Raw genomic sequence first — 20,166 nt, forward strand, 5'->3', positions numbered from 1 at the left:
AACCAGTCCATTGTTTCATATCTGGTTTTGACTGTTGCTTCTTGACCTGCATACAGATTTCTCAGGAGGCAGGTAAGGTGGTCTGGTATTTCTCTTAAAGAATTTTCCACAGTTTATTGTGATCCAAACAGTCAAAGGCTTTGGTGTAGTCAGTGGAGCACAAGCAGATGTTTTTTCTGGAATTCTCTTGCTTTTTCTATGATGCAGTAGATTTTTGCAGTTTGATCCCTGGTTCCTCTGACTTTTCTAAATCCAGCTTGTACATCTAGAAGCTGTTGGTTCAAATACTGTTGAAGGCTAGTTTGAAGGATTTTGAGCATTAGTTTGCTAGCATGTGAAAAGAATGCAGTTTGGTAGTTTGAACATTCTTTCGCATTGCCTTCTTTTGGGATTGGAATGAAAACTATCCTTTTCAAGTCCTGTAGCCACTGCTGAGTTTTCCAAATTTGCTGAGATATTGAATGCAGCACTTTGACAGCATAGTCTTTTAGGATTTGCAATAGCTCTTCTTGAATTCTATCACCTTCACTAGCTTTTTTTCGTAGTAATGCTTCCTAAGGCCCAGTTGACTTCACACTGCAGGATGTCTGGGTGCAGATGAGTGATCAATCATACCATTGTCATTATCTGGATCATTAAGAACTTTTTTTTTGTATAGTTCTTTTGTGTATTCTTGCCACCATCTTCTTAATATCTTCTGCGTCTGTTACATTTATACTGTTTCTTCCTTTATTGTGCCTGTCTTTGCATGAAATATTCCCTTGGTATCTCTAATTTTCTTGAAGAGATCTTTAGTCTTTGCTATATTGTTTTCCTGTATTTCTTTGCATTGATCACTTAGGAAAGCTTTCTTATGTTTTGTTGGTGTTGTTTGGAACTCTGTATTCTGATGGATATAGCTTTCCTTTTCTCCTTTGCCTTTTGCTTCTCTTTTCTCAGCTATTTGTAAGGCCTTCTCAGACAACCATTTTGCTTTCTGCATTTCTTTTCCTTGGGGATGGTTTTGATCACTGCCTCCCGTTCGAGCCTCCATCCATAGTTCTTCAGGCACTCTGTGTATTAGCTGCTGAACAACTATCGACAGGAGAATGTTGAAAACCCCCCCAAAAGATACCCCGTGTACAAGGGCAAAGGACGCCACAAGAAGATGGTAGGAGGGTGCAGTCACATTTAAAATCAAACCTCATACCATCCAGATACTCTGGAACGGTGCAAACAAAAACCTGTGTTCCTCAGGACCAGGGAAAGGAGCTGTGATCTCCACAAGAGGCTGAGCCAGACCTGCCTGTCTGTGTTTGAATGTCTTTTGTGGAAGTGTGCATCAGAAGTGACCAGCTGCTGGGATAATTCTGGGAGGTGTGGCTAGTGGCATAAGTCCTCTCGGAGGAGGTCGCCATTATCCCCAGTACAGAGCCACAGAGCAGGCCACCCAGAAACTGGAGAACAATTATCCCAAAGAAGTTCTTGCACTGTTGTGAATGTTCTAGGCCCCACAACAGATTTCTCCACCTGGGTATCTGGCAAAGGGACTGAGAACTCCCAGGGAGTTTGACTTTGAAGTCCAGTTTAGTGTAAATACCTTAATTATTTTAACTAGATCTTCTAGTTAATTTGGTGCAGCTTCTGCATCAGCATTTGCTGCTTTACCTTGCACTTTTAGTTTAAGGAGACAGCTTCTTTCCTTAAGTGCCATGTACCAATCTCTGCTAGCTTCAGACTTTTCTATTGCAGCTTCTTCAGTTCTCTTAGCCTTTATAGAATTAAGAGAGTTAGGGCCTTTTTTTGGATTAGACTTGGCTTAAGAGAAAGTTGTAACTGATTTGATCTTTTATCGAGAACTTTTCTTTGAATTCACAATTTGACTAACTGCATGGTGCAAGAGGCCTTGCTTTTGATCACTCTGAGCTTTCAACATTCCTTCTTCATTAAGCTTAATCACAATTAGGTTTTGATTGAAAGTGAGAGACATACAGTTCTTCCTTTGAGTTGAACACATAGTGGCTCTTGTAGGTTTACTAATTGGCCCAATTTCAGTATTCACTGCAGATGGTGACTGCAGCCATGAAATTAAAAGACGCTGACTCCTTGGAAGGAAAGTTATGACCAACCTAGATAGCATATTCAAAAGCAGACACATTACTTTGTCAACAAAGATCCGTCTAGTCAAGGCTATGGTTTTTCCAGTAGTCATGTATGGATGTGAGAGTTGGACTGTGAAGAAAGCTGACTGCTGAAGAATTGATGCTTTTGAACTGTGGTGTTGGAGAAGACTCTTGAAAGTCCCTTGGATTGCAAGGAGATCCAACCAGTCCATTCTAAAAGAGATCAGTCCTGGGTGTTCTTTGGAAGGACTGATGCTAAAGCTGAAACTCCAATACTTTGGCCACCTCAGGCGAAGAGTTGACTCATTGGAAAAACCCTGATGCTGGGAGGGATTGGGGGCAGGAGGAGAAGGGGCCTTCTTGGAGTTCATTTATTTTACTAATTGTGTAGATTTATGTATTTAAAATAGGTTAAGTTTTTGCCATGTATCTTCAGATATTCTTTCTTGTCTCTCTTTGTTTATGTACTTCTGGAAGTCTAAGTTCAATATCTGGGCTTAGATGGAGATGATTTCTGTGATTTTTTTTCCTGTTAATGGGCCATCATTTCATATTTTTTTGTATGCTTTTTGAATTTTTGATGTTATTAAAAAACTGGACATTTTCAATATGTCCATTGTTGTAACATTGGACACTAGGTTCTTCTCTCCTCCCCATGGTTTCCTGTTGTCTTTTCAAGGACTACAGTCATCTCTTTATTTGCTTTGCTAATCTGTTTTTGCAAGGACTGTATTCTTTGTCATGTGTGGGTCCTAAAATTTTGTTGTCTTGTTCAGTGGTCATCTTTGAGATTTCTTTTGCTAATAGAAACAAGTAATTTCTGTTTTTTTTTTTTTTGCAGATGGTCTATTAGCTGAGGTACTTCTTCAAAAATTAGGCAGGTTTCCTACAGCTTTGCCTTAGTATTCACTTCGTGCTTGCATGGAGAGCAAAGATCACCTAGAATTGAAAGCCTATACTCCTTAGTTCTTGTCTAAGAATCCATCCAGCCCTGGGCATTCATGTAATACTCTACATTTCCTTGCATATGTGATACCCCTTTAGAGTTCTTATTCCCCAAATATCTTTCTTCTCCCCCTTTTTAAATTTGAGGCTTTTTAGATTGTTTAATGCTTATGCAATCCACTCTCTTGCCACAGACAGCTACTTGTATCACTGTGTGTTTAAATGCTTTTGAAAGATAATAGTTTTTCCAAAAAAAGAAAAAGGAAGCTCTTCAAAACACTCTGCTACAGTTTGGGAGAACAAGTCCATGGTGTTCTCTTTGGCACTAGGAAGCCACACCAGTAACTTGGTGTGCTGTCCTTGTAGGCTATGGAGGTGGTATATGAGTAAGCAAAAATACTACTGTGCTCTCTTATCAAATATAATAGACGTCTTTTGGCACTCCTCTCTTTATCATAAACTTTTATTAGATTCCAGATGTTCATAAGAGATGAGCTTTGTTGTTTTTTTGGCCAAACTAAGTTGCTTCTGGCTTCCCTGGTGGTTCAATGGTAAAGAATCCACGTGCCAATATAGAAGATGTGGGTTTGATCCCTGGGTCAAGAAGACTCCCCTGGAGAAGGAAATGGCAACCCACTCCAGTATTCTTGCTTGGGAAATCCCATGGACAGAGTTACCTGGTGGACTACAGTTCATGGGGTCCCCAAAAAGTTAGACTTGACTTCATAACTAAAAAACAACAAAAGTTCCTTTACTGGAGGGCCTAAGTTTTGAGGTTTCCTAGTCTTTCATTTTCCATGACATCATTTCTTTCTTTTGTTTTTGAAAGATTGATAATTCAATTTTCATGATTTTTTCCACTTCACATTTCAAACAATGCTTATCTGTCTTTCAGCTTACATTGTTGGAGCTGGTGATGGACAGGGAAGCCTGGCGTGCTGCATTCCATGGGGTCACAAAGAGTCAGGCACAACTGAGTGACTGATACCATGAACCCCAGGATTCCAGGCTTCCCTGTCCTTCACCATGTCCTGGAGTTTGCCCAGACTCATGTCTCTTGAGTCAGTGATACCATCTAACCATCTCATCCTCTGTCGTCCCCTTCTCCTGCCTTCTCTCTTTCCCAGCATCAGGGTCTTTTCCAGTGAGTTGGCTTTGCATCAGATGGCCAAAGAATTGGAGTTTCAGCTTCAGCATCAGTCCTTCCAATGAATATTCAGGATTGATTTCTTTTAGAATGGACTTGTTAATCAGCTTGCGTAGTTTCTACCGAGAAGTCTGATCAGAATTTTTTGTTTGTTTCTTTGTATGTCAGGAATTATGTTACTTTTGTTTCCTTTTGAATTTTCTTCATATTTACCAATATTTATATTTTAGAATATTCATGGGAATTCTCTGATCTTTCTTCTGTGTTTTAAAATCTGAAATTACTTTTGGGAAGCTGTTTGCTACCTCTTGAAATGTTTGTTTTTGACTTGATGTTTCTCTCTCCTTCTGAATTTTAGTTATGTGTTATTCTGTTAGGTATTGTGCCATAGCCTGTCTTGGATGCTCTGTTTTGTCTCACTTTGCTGCCTTTTTTTTAATTTAATAAACTTTAGTTTTAAGATAAGTTTTAGGTTCACAGTAGAATTGAATAGAAGTTAGAGAGATCCCCCATAACTCTTGTTCTCACATACATATAACCTCTTCCACTATTAACATCCCACATCACAGTGATCCATCTGTTACAGTCAGTGAACCTACGCTGACATGTCATTATCACCCAGTGTTTGTAGTTTACATTAGGGTTCACTCTTTGTGTTATATATTCTATGGGTTTTGTTTTAAATGTACTATTTAGATGTACCCATGATTCTAGTATCATACAGAATAGATTCTGTGCCCTAAAAATCTTGTGGTCTCACTTGTTCATCTTTCCTATCACATAACGTTTGGCCATCCCTGATATTTTTACTGTCCTCATAGTTTTACCTTTTCCAGAATGCCATGTCATTCAAATCATATAGGGTGTAGCTGTTTCACATTGGCTTCTTTTAGTTAGTAATATGCATTTGAGCTTCCTCCATGTCCTTTCCTGGTTTGATAGCTCATTACTTTTAAGTGTTAAGTAATGATGAATTTTCAGTTTATTTGGGTAAATACAAAGGAGTGTGATTGTTGGTAGTTGGTAGTACTGTTGATTGTAGTCTGTGTATTCTGGCATACTCATTTTTTTCTAAAGTAATTTTCAGAGGACCTAAATATACATTTGGAGAAGGCAATGGCGATTCATTCCAGTACTCTTGCCTGGAAAATCCCAGGGATGGAGGAGTCTGGTAGGCTGCAGTCCATGGGGTCGCGAAGAGTCGGACACGACTGAGCGACTTCACTTTCACTTTCGTGCATTGGAGAAGGAAATGGCAACCCACTCCAGTGTTCTTGCCTGGAGAATCCCAGGGACGGCAGAGCCTGGTGGGCTACCGTCTATGGGGTCGCACAGAGTCGGACATGACTGAAGCAATTTAGCAGCAGCAGCAGCAGCAGCAGCAAATAGACATTTTTCTGAAGAATATACACAGTTAAGCAAAATCTACATGAATAGATACTCAACATCACTAATCTTCAGGGAAATGAAAATCAGAGCCGTAATGAGGTATTCCTTCACACCTATGTGAAGATGTCTTTGATCAAAAAGATAAGAGAGATATTCTTGTTGAGAATACCGACAGAAGAGAAACCTTGTTCACTGTTGATAGAAATGTAATTTGGTACAATCTCTAGAAAACATAATTAAAAATAAGACTATTGTATTATATATATAATATTATATAGCCACTTTTCAGTATATATCCACAATAAATGAAATCATTATCCCAAACACATAGATGTGTTTATCCCATGCTTGCAGCAGCATTCCAGTTTGCCTTGATTCATAGACGTAACATTCCAAGTTCCTATGCAATGTTGCTCTTTGCAGCATCGAACCTTGCTTCTGTCACCAGTCCCATCCACAACTGGGTGGTGTTTTTGCTTTGGCTCCATCCCTTCATTCTCTCTGGAGTTATTTCTCCACTGATCTCCAGTAGCATATTGGGCACCTACCGACCTGGGGAGTTCTCTTTCAGTGTCCTATCTTTTTGTCTTTTCATACTGGGGTTCTCAAGGCAAGAATACTGAAGTGGTTTGCCGTTCCCTTCTCCAGTGGACCACATTCTGTCAGACCTCTCCACCTTGACCCGTCCGTCTTGGGTGGCCCCACACGGCATGGCTTAGTTTCATTGAGTTAAATAAGGCTGTGGTCCGTGTGTTCAGATTGGCCTGTTGTCTGTGATTGTGGTTTCAGTCTGTCTGCCCTCTCATGCCCTCTCTCAATGCCTACTGTCTTACTTGGATTTCTCTTACCTTGGACGTGGGGTATCTCTTCACGGCTGCTCCAGCAAAGCACAGCCACCACTCCTTACCTTGGACATCTGGTAGCTCCTCTCGGCCGCCGCCCCTGACCTCAGACGTAGGGTAGCTCCTCTCGGCTGCTGCCTCTGACCTTGGACGTGGGGTAGCTCCTCTCGACCATGCATATTAAAAAGCAGAGACATTACCTTGTCAACAAAGGTCCGTCTAGTCAAGACTATGGTTTTTCCAGTGGTCATGTATGGATGTGAGATTTGGAATATAAAGAAAGCTGATTGCTGAAGAATTGATGCTTTTGAACTGTGGTGTTGGAGAAGACTCTTGAGAGTCCCTTGGACTGGAAAAAGATCCAATGAGTCCATCCTAAAGGAAATCAGTCCTGACTATTCATTGGAAGGACTGATGTTGAAGCTGAAACTCCAATACTTTGGCCACCTGATGCAAAGAGCTGACTGAAAAGACCCTGATGCTGGGAAAGATTGAGGGCAGGAGGAGAAGGGGATGACAGAGGATGAGATCGTTGGATGGTATCACCAACTCAATGGACATGGGTTTGGGTGAACTCTGGGAGTTGGTGATGGACAGGGAGGCCTGGCATGCTGCGGTTCATGGGGTTGCAAAGAGTCAGACACGACTGAGCGACTGAACTGAATTGAACTACAGCAGCATTATTTACCATAACCAAAATATGGAAACAGCTTTATGTGTCCATGGACTTAACGAATAGAGGAAACCTGGTTGTCTCTGTGTACACACAGTGGAATGTTACTCTGTCTTTAAAAAAAACAAAAAAACAACTGATCATTAGACAACTTGGATTAGCCTGGAAGGCTAATGAAATTAGCACCACAGAGAAAGGCAAATATCACATGAGATCACTTATATGTGATATCTATAGAGTGGGTAGATTTATGGGAAAAGTAGTGGAAAAAGTAGTTGCCAAGGGCAACGTGGTAGAAATAAGGAGCGATTGGTGAAAGGTACAAACTTTGTTGTAAATGAATATGGTCTGAAGATCTAACATATAATAAAGTGACTGTAGTTGATAACACTTTCTTGTATAATTGAAATTTTATGAGAGAGTAGAATATATTAAATGTTTGGGCCAAAAAAGAAGATGTGTGAGATGATGGATGTATTAACTCAGTGAGGGACGCCCTTCACTGTGTGTCCATATATCAAATTGTCTTGCTGTAACTGTCTTATAGTTTGTCAACTATACATTAGTAAACTGGAAAAATAATTTCTTTCTTTCTTTTTTAATTAACAGGATTACCTTTGAGGTTCTTTTGAAAGTTTTGAGTTGTACAGTACTTGATTATTTTGCTGCATTGTGGAAAGATCTTTGCAGCAATGATTACTTCAGAGTTACCTGTGTTACAGTAAGTATTACAGCTTTTCATTTTTTAAAATTCTTGTAACACTTTTCTGTATCAAAATACTTTTATTAATGAGACATGAAATGTGTTCTTTGATAGTTGGGCAATATGTTTGAAGTAAAAGAACTATTAGAGGTTATACTTATTATATCCATCTATAGCCCTTGTATTTTCATGTCACTATGTAATGCCCATGTTACTGAACAAAAAAGTTACTATCTCATTTTAGGATTCAGCAGAAACTATGACTCTGGGCTGGTTTGACATGCCAACTTCTTCTGTAAATAAAGTGTTAATGAAACAAAATCACACTGACTCCTTTGCAGAATTGTTTATGTGCTAGAGAAAAAATTAACCTGCAATCAGAAATATTTTGTTTGACTATATAGAAAAGAGTTTGTAAACCTCTATCCCATATCACCCTCTCACCCCTTCTTTTCCCTGGGATTGAGATTGTAATTGATGAGTCCTTCTTGGCATCTAATTAGATTTTGGTGGCGTCTAATTTCTGGTGGCATCTAATTAGATTTTGTTGAAGTTACAGGACACGTTTAGAATTTGATCTTGTTTTCGATTCTCTGGGAAATGTGATCGTGTAATGGCAAATACTTTTCCTTTTATAGGTTTCATTAAGCTCCAATGTAGGAATCTATATAGTCTGATCGTGTATGATAACAGCAGTTTAGATATAATCAAAGTGACCAACAGCTTACATAATTATTTATATGTTTTTATAGTTCCAGATCATTTATATGTGTTTTTTCTAAGAAATTGTAGTCTCCTTCCAGTTGGTCTCCTGTCCTTCTGTTTTTCCTCCAGAGTTTTAAGACAGAATGCTATCCAAATTACTTTACATGCTAAAAGCCATCGATACCTACCCTAATAATTTGTCTAAATATGAAAGTGTTAATCGTTCAGCTCTGTCTGACTCTGTAACCCTCCAGGCTCCTCTGTCTAGGGGATTCTGCAGGCAAGAATACTGGAGTGGCCAGCCATTCCCTTCTCTAGGGGATCTTCCTGACTCAGGGATCAAACCCTGGTCTCTTGCATTGTGGGAAAATTCTTTACTGTTTGAGCCACCCGGCAAACTTTACTATTTATTAAACGTTATTAAATATCGCCAATTACACCATATTATTTATTCCACCAAATGTTGTAGTAGAGCTATGCTAGGCTTTGAGGAGAAAGAGAAAGTGGAAAAAACTCACTTTGTCCTTGTTGCCATGAAGCTTATAGAGATAGATATTAATCAAATAATCACCAACATATAGATTTAAACTGCTTTGAAGGTAAGCTAGAGGATTTTATTAGAATTTTAATACATGCCTTGAATTAGTCTACTTTTCTAAGGAAGAAGTGTAGGGAGGTAGGAGGAATCACAGTGTGTTTGAGGGACTGAAATAAAGCTGTGATTTTTCTTTTTTCAGGATTAAAGATGGAGAGTGGGGTGAGATATGGCTTGCAAGTAGAGTAGGGCTGTATTGTATAGGATCTGCTAAGTCTTAAATTAAAAATTTTGAGGTTGTTTTCCCCTGGAAGTAGAAGGAAATCATCATAGAGTTTTAATCATGAAAGAGACAGAATAAGATACATTGAAAATCATTCTTAGTACACAGTATAGTGATTTGACTGGAAAAGGCAACAGAAGAAACGAGGAGTCTTTTTAGGAGAAACGTGTTGCAGTGTCCAGGCCAGAGATAATAACAACTTGAGCTAAAACGATTACAGTGAAAATGGAGAGAGTAAGGCAGAATTTAGAGAGTTTTTGGGGGATTAAAAAGAATGACTTTATAAGGTTGAATATGATTTTTCTATTCTCTTTATTTATGTCCAGTAGTCATTTGCAGGCTTTTTGGTAGAGCAGTTTGGTTGAAGTTTGAGTTTGCATAGCCCTTGATCCAGCTTTCTTTGTCTGTTCTAGAGAGGTGTTTGTTGATGTGTAATAAGAGTTAAGGTGCAAGGATAGTTGTTTCACCTCTGTTTGTAGCAGTTAAAACTGGAGACAGTCTAAGTACTCACAGATAGTGAACTTATAGAGTAGAATTTAGGAATCCTTTGTATTTGTAGGAAAACTCCTATTAATTTAAGTTTAAAAAATTAAAATGTAGACATTGCTTTGTATTTATGTATATATATGCCAGAACATAAGTATTTATGACAGTATTGATAAAACTTAATAATCTTGTTCTGCAGATTGAAATTCAGAGTTAGGGTATAGTGAAGTGAAACTCTTCCTTGAAATTAAAAATCATACTTATATATCATGTATTCTCATAAATAAAAAATACATACACTGATTGAAGTATGTTAGTTGTTTGTTGATAATAACTTTCATCTTTTAAGCTGGCTGAAGTATGAAGAATTAGAAAGCAGTTGTAATTTTTTCTGTTGTCAGTGAACTATTGCTGAAGGATAAATTAATTTCACTAATGGGACACATTTTGTATCCTTGGAACAAATTTGCTTTTGTATTTGCCTGGAGATTTCTATAAGCATCAAAAGTACTAGTGTATTCTGTCCACATAAGAGAAATACTAAACATAATATTTGCATTCTGCCATCCTGCCGTGGAGATAGAGAATTCACATTTACCTTGAGATCTAAGATTTTCAGATCTTTCATTTCCTCATTTGTAAAACTGAGACATCAATATGTTGTCTTAATAAGGTTTTGTGCATAGGTAATGTGTATAAACCGGCACACAGTATATACTAAATGGTCTATTTGGATTATAGTGGGGGAGAAAAAGCAGTATGATTTATTATTCTTAATTAAATAGGTGATTGAAAGACTACTGATACTGTTTCAGAAACCTGTTTTTATAAATATTATTGGACCACAGCAATATCCATTCACTTGTCTTTATGAATGGCCATATTCATGCTGTGGTCCACAAGTTGAGTATCAGATACAGAGAACTTCATACCATTCAGCCTAAAATATTTACTGTATAGCCCTTAAAGAAAATGTTTACTGACCCTTGGACTAGATCAGTATTATTTATAGTTTTAAATACCAAATTGCCTTTGAAGGTTTGCAAACAAAGAAGGAACATGATGTGAGAATATTAGTGACAGTAGTGTATAGAGTGGCTGGGACAGGGAAATGTTAGAAGCAGAGAGATAAGTTGTGATTAATTCAAAAAGTTGTGATTATGGTAGTAATCATAAAAAGAATCGGAGACGGAATTAGTACATAGAGAACGACTCAGGAGGATTTTTAACTGATGGCCTAAGAGAAAGACTGATGTGATTGTAGGTTTGAGTACAACAGGGTAATGGTGACAATAATAAGTTTATAAAACAGTGCAAATTTGGGTATTAATAAATTAGTTATTTAGTGATATTGCTTTGAGTAGAGAGCTAGAAATAAGTCATACCTGGACTTAATTTTATGTGTGCTATTTGGTGAATTTGCGATGGTATGTAAAGAAGTGTTACACACACAGTTGAAAATCTTGAATTACAGATAGGTCTAGTGATAATATACTGAAGTCATTTGCATAAAAGTTCCACATCAATTGGATGAGATCTCCAAGAGAGGTTAGTTTAAAGGGAAAAGAGCAGATACTAATGAGATGAGCTTTAAGGGATCAAAACAAAGAGAATGGAGCTAAGAGCCGTCAGTGGAGCAGTTTCAGAAATATTAAGTTGTGAGTTGAGTTTACCATTTGCTTTGTACCCTTCCTCTTATTTGCAGTTGTATATAGATACAGTTAGTAATATAGAATTCAGTGAAGATATTTTTGTTAATATTATCCATGTGTTTTTAATGCCATGCTAGGGCCAGTCTGTATTGGCCTGGAGAGCTGAATATTAAATTTCCAGGAATTTTGTGACCTTGTTAAATATAACATGCATGCATGTGTGCATGCTGAGTTGCTTCAGTTGTATCCGACTCTTTGCGACCCTATGGATCTCTGTAGCCTTCCAGATTCCTCAGTCCATGGGATTCTCCAGGCCTGAAGACTGGAGTGGGTTGCCATGCCCTCCTCCAGGGTGTCTTCCCTACCCAGGGATAAAACGTGCATCTCTTATGTTTCCTGCATTGCAGGCGGATTCTTTACCACTTGCAGCCCTGAGAAGTCCAGATGTAACATAGCTGTTATGGAAAGTTAAATTGTGCAAGCTTAAAATTAAATAAATCCTATTAAAAATAAAAGTAAATTTTCAAAACTCATCACTTCCTAATTATTTTACATCTTACCATTTTCTATGCTCTCAAGGTTTTTATTTATTCCATGTATGGTGGAAATACTTTGTAGTAGTATACTACTATTGTTAATTACTTCTCAACTCTGTATTTGGTGATGTCACTTTGCTAGTTTGAATTTGGTTGTGATAAGAGTATTCACTTTATGAAAACCAGCAAACACAATAAATCAGAACTTAGTTTATTATTTTGTTGTTTGTAGACTCAATAAAGTGACGTAGAAATTGTTAATAAAGCAGATTAACCTTAAAGATGTATCAGGTCTTTAGTCATTATATTATGATACCACAAAAATTTGAGGACATATCCTTCTAGTGTTCGAGAACTATTACATATGCAATTCAGTAAAGAAGATGCTCACAACATTGACCAATGAGTGAAGTTCCAACAGATGGCTTTGTCATTTCTTTTGCATTCTGTTCATTAAAGTGCACAAAGGTATCAACTGTCTTGCACATCAAAAGCCTGTTCGCTCATCAGTTGAAACCATAGGTTAGCTAGGGATACAAGAGTTTCACAAAATTACCAAATCATTTTATATGAATCTGTAAACTAGATAGATGCTAAAAATTCTCCAAGCCAGGCTTCAGCAATACGTGAACCATGAACTTCCAGATGGTCAAGCTGCTTTTAGAAAAGGCAGAGGAACCAGGGATCAAATTGCCAACATCTGCTGGATCATGGAAAAAGCAAGAGAGTTCCAGAAAAACATCTATTTCTGCTTTATTGACTATGCCAAAGCCTTTGACTGTGTGGATCACAATAAACTGTGGAAAATTCTGGAAGAGATGGGAATACCAGACCACCTGATGTGCCTCTTGAGAAACCTGCATACAAGTCAGGAAGCAACAGTAAGAACTGGATATGGAACAATAGATTGGTTCCAAATAGGAAAAGGAGTATGTCAAGGCTGTATATTGTCACCCTGCTTATTTAACTTCTATGTAGAGTACATCATGAGAAACACTGGGCTGGAGGAAGCACAAGCTGGAATCAAGATTGCTGGGAGAAATATCAATAACCTCAGATATGCAGATGATACCACCCTTATGGCAGAAAGTGAAGAAGAATGAAAGAGCCTCTTGATGAACGTGAAAGAGGAGAGTGAAAAGTTGGCTTAAAGCTCAACATTCAGAAAACTAAGATCATGGCATCTGGTCCCATCACTTCATGGGAAGTAGATGGGGAAACACTGGAAACAGTGTCAGACTTTATTTTTCTGGGCTCCAAAATCACTACAGACAGTGATTGCAGCCATGAAATTAAAAGACGCTTACTTCTTGGAAGGAAAGTTATGACCAACCTAGACAGTGTCTTAAAAAGCAGAGACATTCCTTTGCCAACAGAGGTCTGTCTAGTCAAGGTTATGGTTTTTCCTGTGGTCATGTATGGATGTGAGAGTTGGACTATAAAGAAAGCTGAGCGCCGAAGAATTGATGCTTTTGAACTGTGGTGTTGGAGAAGACTTTTGAGAGTCCCTTGGACTGCAAGGAGATCCAACCAGTGCATTCTAAAGGAGATTAGTCCTGGGTGTTCTTTGGAAGGACTGATGCTAAAGCTGAAACTCCAATACTTTGGCCACTTCATGCAAAGAGTTGACTCATTGGAAAAGACTCTGATGCTGGGAGGGATTGGGGGCAGGAGGAGAAGGGGACGACAGAGGATGAGATGGTTGGATGGCATCACTGACTCAATGGACATGGGTTTGGGTGAACTCTGGGAGTTGGTGATGGTCAGGGAGTCCTGGCGTGCTGTGGTCATGGGGTTGCAAAGAGTTGGACCCGACTGAGTGATTGAACTGAACTAGATAGAATTTATGAAAAAGAATATTGTGCATTTTTATTATTGTTTGTAATTTGTGTGCTCTACTGCATTTACATTGGTACTGTTTCTAATAATTTATGTGCATAAGTTCTTTGAAGTGCCATTCTTAAACATTTACTAACACACTTTCATTATATTAGGAAATCAATAAAGTTCCTCCCAAGCCTTTATTTTTTTTTATATTCAAGAATCAGTCTTTTGCAGTTGTATTTTGCATTTATATTTTCTATAGCAGCTGCCATTTCCACAGTCATTTCCTTGTCTGTATTTCTCTGTTTGGAAAATCATTTTATTCATTGTTACATAATATTAACCAGGGAGGGTAATATTTTGAATTTGCTAAAGATTTTTTTCTGAACGTGAAAGCATAAACCACTTCTAATTAGCTATATGTGTACATACAGCAAAAGGTAAGAAAGCTAGAGGAATAGAGCTGCATTGTATTGTTAATAGGTATGTATTTATTAATTTGTTCACTAAAATAATGTATCATATTTTCTAGAGATTCAACTAATGAGACTACTGCCCATTCTGATGCTGGCAGTGAACTTGAAGAAACAGAGGTCAAAGGAAAAAGAAAAAGAGGTCGACCTGGCCGGCCTCCAGTATGTATATACTTGTCATCTTTGTTTCTATAATGGTTACCAAGTAAAGGTTCTTGATATGAGCTATATGTTAATTATAATACTGTAAATACTTTTTAAAATCGTACACATTAGAATGTCTTGGAAACTTTGCTTCATAAATAGCCTTAGCAGTGGTTAGAAAAAGAAAATTAATTATAGTATCTTTTTTGCTTTCCATGCCTCTCTTATAAATAAATGGTAGTCCATGTGAAGGAATTGGGAAGATGATCGACATGGAATGAGATGTAGTTATGATTTCCTTGCTTTTTATTTTTAGATGGAGCTCTGATTTCTTGTGAGCTCTTTATGCATTTTTGTAGTATTTGAGTTCAGTCTCAGAATATATTCTCATTTACACATGATTGAGAAGTTTAGAAAAGCTCTAATTATTCTTATTGTATGGTATCTTTATGTCATAGGAGTACACAGTCATTTAATTGAAAGTAGTACTGTCAGAGGCAGTAGTATCAATGGTATCAGTGGGTTAAAGCTTGTATTATTTTATACTCACCTTTATGAGTATAAAGGTGAGTTGACTTTGTTATTGCAGTTTTAAAATTTTATTTTATAAAAATTCTTACTATGAAAAAAAAAATTCTTATTATGGACAAATTTAGCCTCCTTCTGTGGAAGTCATAATAGTATAATAAACTCTGCATATAAATCTAAGTTACGGCAGTTATCAAGTCATTGCCAATCTTTTTTTCCTGTGTTATTTTTGAAGGTCATTCTAGATAGCATTCTATCTTTGAATATTTCAGAATGTATCTAAAAGATAAGGGCTTTCCTTCTCTTTTTTAAACATCACTGCATGACTTAGCAACTAAACAACAACAACCAATATCATTCTTATAATGCAAGATGACAGTATTTTAGTAAAATCACCAAATAAGACATTTAAAGTTTATAATCATCTCATAAATATTATCTTTTAAAAACTAGCTTGTTAGTTTGACTCATGATCTACCTATTGCAATCAGTGGTTATGTTATTTAACCAGTTATTATATATGTATGTCATCTGTAGTGACTTAAAAATGTTTTTTCGGAGAAGGCAATGGCACCCCACTCCAGTACTCTGGCCTGGAGGATCCCATGGACGGAGGAGCCTGGTAGGCTGCAGTTCATGGGGTCGTGAAGAGTCGGACACGACTGAGCGACTTCATTTTCACTTTTCACTTTCATGCATTGGAGAAGGAAATGGCAACCCACTTCAGTGTTCTTGCCTGGAGAATCCCAGGGACGGGGGAGCCTGGTGGGGTGCCGTCTATTGCGTCGAACAGAGACGAACATGACTGAAGCGACTTAGCAGCAGCAAAAATGTTTTTTATGTTAATTTTGTTCTATTAATATTTCTCTGTTTGCCACAGTTTCTTATTAGATTCAGTGAAACTCCATAGCATTTACTTTCCAGGACAATCTTACAACAACAAAGAAAGGGATAGAAGGATGACATCTACAGTTTTCTTTACACTTGATTTTATCCTTCACCTTTATGTAAAGTAAAAAATAGTGGAGGAAAAGACATATATCATAGGCAGTCTTTATAATCCTTTATTTTGTAGAAGTATTTGATGCTATGGTATTCCTTTAAAAAACATGTTGGGCAAAGTGAGAGTCTTGTAGCTAGAAGCGGTTGACTCTTTGAGTTTGTCTTACTACTATATGGTTTTTCTAAGACTATTGGCAAGTCACATTGCCTTCTCTACAATTCATTGTTTATAAGTACACATTTTGAAATAAGACTAAAGTTGCTTGAAGATAATAGAATATACTGCAAACATGATTGCTTTCTTGAATTTGTTCCCCTCCAGTTAAAATTCTTTACTTAATAATTCAGGTTAAGTGCTGTCTTCTTCAAGAACACCTTTATTTATTTTCCTAAACAGAATTTATCACCCCTTCAGCAGTCTGTTGTATTATTTTTTATAACCTATTTAGTTTTGACTTGTCTATAGCTATAGTCTACAGCTATATTCATGTAATGTTTTGCTTTCCTGATGAAAAGGAGTCTGTGTATCCAAATGCTTAGCTCTTTTGTGGTTAGAAATAAGATTTTATTTTTAGTGAAATTGGCTTCCCTGGTGGTTCAGACTGTAAAGAATCTGTAGTGCAGGAGACTGAGGTTGTGTCTGTGGGTAGGGAAGATCCTCTGGACAAGGGAATGACTACCCACTCCATTATTCTTGCCTGGAGCATTCCATAGGCAGAGGACCCTGGTAGGCTACAGTCCGTGAGTTTGCAAAGAGTCCGACATGACTGAAGGACTAACACTGACTTTAGTGAAACTGCTACTACATAATCTAATATGTAAATAGTACATGTTCATCCCATGTTTCTAGTATGGAAAAACTGTCAACCATCATAGGATAATAGCATTCTAGAGACATGTGTTAGACTCTAGTCCTTATATTCACACTCATTAGTCACATAGCTTTTTATATTTTTACCTGACTCAGACCCATTTCTTAACTTTGGAAACAAAAGAGCTGCCTGAGTTTCTACCCTGGGCTTTGTACTGTATTGATGTTTTTTATGTCATTTAATCTTCATACCAGTACTGTTAAATAGGTCTTGTATGCAGTTTACAAAGTAGAAAACAAAAAAAGAAAGTGGCTGAGGTCACACTGTTGCATAAGGAACAAAGCTAGGATTTAAATTCATAACCTGCCTCCCAAATTCTTTCCCTCAAGAATGCCAAAATACCAAGATGTTAATTAAAATTGAGAGGTATAATTGTCAGAATGATCATATTTGAGTTATTCCACAGTACCTGTTCTGAAGATGGCTTGGGCACTTGCCCTCAACTGGCTCCATTTTGAACAATTCTAAGTTTTGGTTCATAAACTTTTTGTTACCATTCATTCTTGTTAAAAGGACTTTATGGATCTCTTATTTTACTAATTTACTCAGTGAAATGAAGAACAAATTGTATAAGGACTTCTGCTTTGGGCAGCATTATTTTCCTTATTTCTAAATTCTTAGGAGACATTTCATTTTTGGTGTTTCTTTTCAGTAGGTTATTATTTCAGAGACTTTTCTTACTGAACTGTTACTTTGCAGATGTCCTAATTCGTACTTGTTAATTATTGTGGCTCTGAAAGGATGATGCTATCCAAGAGTTGCACTCAGTATGTCAGAGGATCTGGAAGACCCAGCAGTGGCCACAGGACTAGAAAAGGTCAATCCTCATCCCAATTCCCAAGAAGGGTAGTACTAAAGAATGTTCAAATCAAAGGACAGTTGTAGTCCTCTCCCTTGCTAGTAAGGTCATGCTTAAAATCTTGCATGCTAAGCTTCAGCATTATGTGAACCAAGAACTTCCAGATGTCCACACTGGGTTTGAAAAAGGCAGAGGAACCAGAGATCAAATTGCCAACATCTGCTGGATAATAGAGAAAGTAAAGGAATACCAGAAAAACCATGTTTCATTGTCTGTGCTAAAGCCTTTGACTCTGTGAATCATAACAAACTACGGAAAGCTCTTAAAGAAATGGAAATACCAGACCATGTTACCTGTCTCCTGAGAAACCTGTATGTGAGTCAAGAAGCAACAGTTCACACCCTGTATGGAACAACTGATTGGTTCAGGATCGAGAAAGGAATACGACAGGGCTGTCTGCTGTCACTGTGTTTGTTTACACGCTGAACACATTATGAGAAATGCCGGATGGGACGATTTACAATGTGGAATCAAAATAGACAGTAGAAATATCAACAACCTCAGATATGTGGATGATACCACTCTAATGGCAGAAAACAAAGAGGTATCAAAGAGCTTCTGGATGAGGGTGAAGGAGGAGAGTAGCAAAACTGGCTTAGAACTAAGTATTAAAAAACTAATGGGATCTGGCCCCATTCAGTTCAGTTCAGTTCAGTACAGTCACTGAGTTGTGTCCGACTCTTTGCAACCCCATGAGCCGCAGCACGCCAGGCCTTCCCTGTCCATCACCAACTCCCGGAGTTCACTCAAACTCAGGTCCATCGAGTCAGTGATGCCATCTAGCCATCTCATCCTCTGTCGTCCCCTTTTCCTCCTGCCCCCAATCCCTCCCAGCATCAGAGTCTTTTCCATGAGTCAACTCTTCCCATGAGGTGGCCAAAGTACTGGAGTTTTAGCTTCAGCATCATTCCTTCCAAAGAACACCCAGGACTACTCTCCTTTACAATGGACTGGTTGGGTCTCCATGAAGTCCAAGGGATGCTCAAGAGTCTTCTCCAACACCACAATTCAAAAGCATCAATTCTTTGGCGCTTAGCTTTCTTAACTGTCCAACTCGCACATCCATACATGACCACTGGAAAAACCATAGCTTTGACTAGATGGACCTCTGTTGGCAAAGTAATGTCTCTGCTTTTGAATACGCTGTCTAGGTTGGTCATAACTTTCCTTCCAAGAAGTAAGTGTCTTTTAATTTCATGGTTGCAGTTACCATCTGCAGTGATTTTGGAGCCCCCAAAAATAAACTCAGCCACTGTTTCCACTGTTTCTCCATCTATTTTCCATGAAGTGATGGAACCAGATGCCATGATCTTAGTTTTCTGAATGTTGAGCTTTAAGCCAACTTTTTCACTGTCCACTTTACTTTCATTAAGAGGCTTTTTAGTTCCTCTTCACTTTCTGTCATAAGGGTGGTGTCATCTGCATATTTGGGATTATTGATATTTCTCCTGGCAATCCTGATTCCAGCTTGTGCTTCTTCCAGCCCAGCGTTTCTCATGATGTACTCTGCATAGAAGTTAAATAAGCAGGGTGACAGTATACAGCCTTGACATACTCCTTTTCCAATTTGGAACCAGTCTGTTGTTCCATGTCTAGTTATAACTGTTGCTTCCTGACCTGCATGCAGGTTTCTCAAGAGACAGGTCAGGTGGTCTGGTATTCCCATCTCTTTCAGAATTTTCCAGTTTATTATCATCCACACAGTCAAAAGCTTTGGCATATTCAATAAAGCAGAAATAGATGTTTTTCTGGAACTCTCTTGCTTTTTCCATGATCCAGCGGATGTTGGCAATTTGATCTCTGGTTCCTCTGCCTTTTCTAAACCCAGCTTGAACATCTGGAAGTTCACGGTTCACGTATTGCTGGCTTGGAGTTCACGAAGCCTGGCTTGGAGAATTTTGAGCATTACTTTACTAGTGTTATAACTGGACATGGAACAACAGACTGGTTCCAAATAGGAAAAGGAGTATGTCAAGGCTATATATTGTCACCCTGCTTATTTAACTTCTATGCAGAGTACATCATGAGAAACGCTGGGCTGGAAGAAGCATAAGCTGGAATCAGGATTGCCAGGAGAAATATCAATAATCCCAAATATGCAGATGACACCACCCTTATGACAGAAAGTGAAGAGGAACTAAAAAGCCTCTTAATGAAAGTGAAAGAGGAGAGTGAAAAAGTTGGCTTAAAGCTCAACATTCAGAAAACGAAGATCATGGCATCTGGTCCCATCACTTCATGGGAAATAGATGGAGAAACAGTGGAAACAGTGGCTGAATTTATTTTTAGGGGCTCCAAAATCACTGCAGATGGTAATTGCAGCCATGAAATTAAAAGACGCTTACTCCTTGGAAGTAAAGGTATGACCAACCTAGATAGCGTATTCAAAAGCAGAGACATTACTTTGCCAACAAAGGTCCATCTAGTCAAGGCTATGGTTTTTCCAGTGGTCATGTATGAGTGTGA

The 20,166-nt window shown here is 38.1% G+C and overlaps 1 protein-coding gene across 3 annotated transcripts in view; it reads left to right on the forward strand.

Annotated features, from left to right (window-relative positions):
* STAG1 (STAG1 cohesin complex component) overlaps positions 1-20,166 on the forward strand; it is a 509,253-nt gene that overhangs the window by 144,504 nt on the left and 344,583 nt on the right. For all 3 annotated transcript variants that reach the window (XM_070770514.1, XM_070770470.1, XM_070770576.1), the window contains 2 exons: positions 7,708-7,819; positions 14,355-14,457. In XM_070770514.1, the coding sequence (XP_070626615.1) occupies positions 7,791-7,819; positions 14,355-14,457 (132 nt within the window). In that variant the 5' untranslated portion in view covers positions 7,708-7,790. The remainder of the gene's footprint in view (positions 1-7,707; positions 7,820-14,354; positions 14,458-20,166) is intronic.

Source organism: Bos indicus, chromosome 1, assembly GCF_029378745.1.
Source record: "Bos indicus isolate NIAB-ARS_2022 breed Sahiwal x Tharparkar chromosome 1, NIAB-ARS_B.indTharparkar_mat_pri_1.0, whole genome shotgun sequence".
In the NCBI taxonomy this organism is placed as follows: Eukaryota; Metazoa; Chordata; class Mammalia; order Artiodactyla; family Bovidae; genus Bos; species Bos indicus.